The following is a 4,075-nucleotide window of genomic DNA, read 5'->3' on the forward strand; positions in this document are numbered from 1 at the left end:
TGGTAAAATCGCCATTTTTAATGGAGACAACTTTGCAGACTGGGAGCGCACCTGCAAGGCAGCCCTAATTATGTTAGAGGGCTGGGACTTTGTTACTGGTGCAGAGGACCTAAATTAAGTTAATTTAGCTAACGGAAGAAGAAGACGAGGGGAAGCGAACAAGATTATCTTCAACTCTATAGGAGACGACCGTTAGGAAGAAATGCGTATAATAATAAAGGCGTACAATATTCAAGGAATATGGGAAGAAATGAAGAAGTTTAATAAGGCCAACGACGAGGTCTACGCCTTTAGACTTCGCAGGGAGTTCTACAGCACCATATTCAACCCTATAAAGATGCAAATCGTCAAGTTCCTCTATATACTAAATCGATTTAAGATTAATCTAGCTTTAACACCTTAAGCACTTACTAACGACGATATTAAAGAGCAACTCCTTCTAGCCCTACTAAGCGATGTTATGTGGCAGAATGCGAAGACCTAGTGTCTACGAGACAAACAAGACCTCGAGAGTTGTATTACCCTTCTTTAGGAGTATAAGACTGCTCGCCCTATATAGGTATAAAATGTAGCACTTGCATAAAAAAGGAAAGACAAACCTAGGGGGAGAAAGGGAAACCAAGGTCGAACAAGGGGCAGAGGTCATGCTAGTAGATTTAATCATTCCTTATTACGTTATCGCTATAGCTCGTCGTCTTAAGTAGGTAAGAGCTATAGCTATAGTAAGGAGTTAAGGCTACTAGAGAAAGACGAGTGTAGAGTATACTATTAGGAAGGCCACTACCAGGAAGACTATCCCCTGCTTAGACAATTCCGATTTAATAACGCTAAGAAGAAAGATTAAGATTAAGGTGCTTTTAAGGCAGAGGAAGTAGGGAATATAGCAATAGCTAAGGAAGAATTCGATAGCGATTCAATCTACCCCTAACCCTAAACGTGCTATGCTTATAATAAGTATAGGTTCCCTTATAGAGTACAATAGATATAAGCTATAAGATAAGCTACGAGATAGTAATTAAGTAGGACGCTTAAATTATGCTATAAGCTAAGCTGCGAACCGACCTAGACCTCCCCCCCTACTACCTTAAACGCCGATAGAGACTCTAGTTGCGAGAACTGCGAGTAGGCAAGATAGTAACCAAGTAGGCCGCTTAAGTTAAGTGGGAAGCCTAGGTTAAGACTAAGTGCCGATAAAGACTAGTAGCGGGAACTACGAGTAGGCCAGATAGTGACCAAGTAGGCCGCTTAAATTAAGTGGGAAGCCTAGGTTAAGACTGAGTAGGCCGCTTAAGTTAAGTAGGAAGCCCAGGTTAAGATTAAGTAGGACGCTTAAATCTATAAGGTAATGCTAAGGGTAGGACGCCCGTACTAAAGAGAATGTATACCTATACTATTATAAGGGGGAGAGTACCAGAAGGAAGGTCGTTACTCTTAAAAAAGATAGTTCTAAGGCACAAGTACAACGCTAAGGGAGAAGTAATTCGCAAGAAGGTAAGACTATGCATTTAGGGAGATAAGCAGACCCCTAATATTATAAAGATAAGAATTTTAAGAGAATGGAGATATAAAGACCTAGGACCTGTAGAGGTATTTATAGGCCTCTAAATCGATTAAGATTATAACTACAATCCGCCCCCTTAAGTATGACAATATAACGAACACGATTGGATATTATTCTAAGGTATAGCAGTTATACGCTATAGGGGAGCCGTGATCTGGATGGCTTAAAGGCAGAAGTTAACAGTATTAAGCTTAATGGAAGTAGAGATTATGGCAGTGTTAGAAGGAGCAAGGTTAGTAGTATAGCTTAAGAAGCTAATAAGAGACTTAGGGGAGAGAGACAATAACAACCCTTTTATCCCTACGCTTTACTACAACAATAAGGATATAGTCGACCTCTTATACAATATAAAACACTACTAGAAAGCCAAGCATATCAAGACTTAATACCTCTTCGTACGAAATAATATAGTTTAGCGAGATTAACTTAAAGTGGTATATATACCAGGCAAGGATTAACCTAGAGATATACTTATAAAACAGCTACCAATTGACCAATTTACGAAGCACTATATAACGCTAGGAATTGGTAGCTGACGGAGTAAGTAATAGAGGTTTTTCGCCTACTATAGGTTTTCCCTCTATATATAGGCCGAATGGCACTTATAAGATATTTAGGAATAACTTTATAATTACCTATTTGGGATAAATAAGCAGAGCGTCGTTAGTATAGGGGAGTGTTAGAATTAAGCGAGAGATGCTGACTAAGCTCTGGATATAACGTGTTTTATCAGTAAGCTGCGCATATCAGTAAACTGCGCACCGAAAATCACACCAAAAATTGGAAAATTCGAACCTTAATATCTTAACAACGACTAGGTAATAAATTCTAAAAATTTAATAGGTAATAGATAGCACTTAGAAATAGAGGCCATTAAATTTCTAAGAGTGGAACTTTTAAAATTCTCAAGATATTAAGGAAAAAGGTGAATTTTTTTAAAACTTGGGGCCAAAAACTACTATTTTAAAAACTATAAGCTTTTAGTATTTAAAAATTTAATAACCTTTAGATTTAGGCACTGCATATAATATATTAAAATTTTAGAATTTATTACCTAGTCATTATAAGATATTAAGGTTCGAATTTTCCAATTTTTGGTGTGATTTTCGGTGCGCAGTTTACAGATATGCGCAGCTTACTGATAAAACACGTTATTGCGAGGACTTACCTCAGCGAGCTCAGACGTGATTTTTTAGCTAGCGTCGGAATAACCTACGCCGTCTTCCGAATTGCAAAATCACGTCTGAGAGGCTTTGGCGAGTTTTGTTAAAAGCATAAGCAAAAATCTTAGTTTTAGCAATTTTGTACGGGGATTTCCTCTATAACATAATAAAATAAAGTCTTTAAAAGTTCATAGATATATCTTAGGTGGCTACTTATATACTAACAGCTTTAGAATTATAATATCACCTCCTAAATCTGAGATTAATTTCGTTAAAGTTAAAATTCCCGTTGTTAAAAGCATAAGCACCTTTACGTACCCTTATATACGGGCCCACGTAAGGTATAAAAAGCCTAAAATCTTATAATTTATAGAGCTAGATCTCCTGANTAATTTAATATAATTTTTACCTCAAAATACGTTGTGGGGAGATTAATTAATTTTGTTGGGGTTTATAAGTTTTCCTTATAAAAAAAGCTTATGCTTCCATACAAATCTCGCCAAAGTCCCTTAGACTAAGAAATCGATTAAATATCCGAAAGAGTTTAGCGCGCCAGCGCAATCGATTTCTTAGTATGAGTCCACTGAGGTAATGCGAGGACGAAGTCCGTATGCAATCTATATAGATATTAACCGTATCTACTACATTACGAATTAATTAATATTTATCGTCTGCGTTATCTCTATCATCAATTAAACCCTTAAGATACCTCCGCTGTAACCCTATAACCTTGTAATTTCAACAAGCTTACTAATATTTTACTACTCCCACCTATAACTAATCTTTAACCTTTACTACTTTACCTATAGCTAAACTAATACCTTACTACCTTACTGCCTTTCTACAGCGCTATAAGTATAAAGAAGAATTGCTAGAAGCTTCTTATAGAGCTTAGTAAAGTAGATAACGGTACTAGAGCACTACCTACGACATTCTATAGACCCTAATTCCGACTAGCTAATTAGGATTTTCCATCCCCGGGATAGAAAATCGCCATTAGCTTGCTTACTACTAGCGCCTTAGCGGCCCTCTAAATAAGATATCTATTACATATTGGGGGGGGTTATTTGGCTTAGTTACGGCCTAGGTTAATACGAGGTTAGGGCCACCCCTACTAATAATTAGCGCGAACCCCGTATAAGGTCGCGCAGCGACTGCCCCCAAGTACCTTTGCACGCGATTTTAGGCGAAAAGGTACATAATTTAAGTTAGATCGGTACTTCTAGACGGTCGCGTAATATTGCTCTGAATTTTAAACACCTAAACGCGTGCCATTCCTATATTAAGGCGTCTCAGTTACTATAATGTAGTCCTATATTAAGACGTCTCGGTTACTAGAGTATAGTCCTAT

General features: G+C 37.4%; 1 protein-coding gene across 1 annotated transcript; it reads right to left on the bottom strand.

Moving 5' to 3' along the window:
• Positions 1-403: 403 nt before the first annotated feature.
• Positions 404-879, bottom strand: K441DRAFT_672229 (uncharacterized protein). Its single transcript, XM_067650529.1, has one exon. The coding sequence runs from the start codon at positions 644-646 to the stop codon at positions 488-490; it is 159 nt and encodes a 52-aa protein (XP_067496039.1). The 5' UTR covers positions 647-879; the 3' UTR covers positions 404-487.
• Between the last annotated feature and the right edge of the window lie 3,196 nt (positions 880-4,075).

Source organism: Cenococcum geophilum (genome assembly GCF_001692895.1).
Source record: "Cenococcum geophilum 1.58 unplaced genomic scaffold K441scaffold_138, whole genome shotgun sequence".
Lineage (NCBI taxonomy): Eukaryota > Fungi > Ascomycota > Dothideomycetes > Gloniales > Gloniaceae > Cenococcum > Cenococcum geophilum.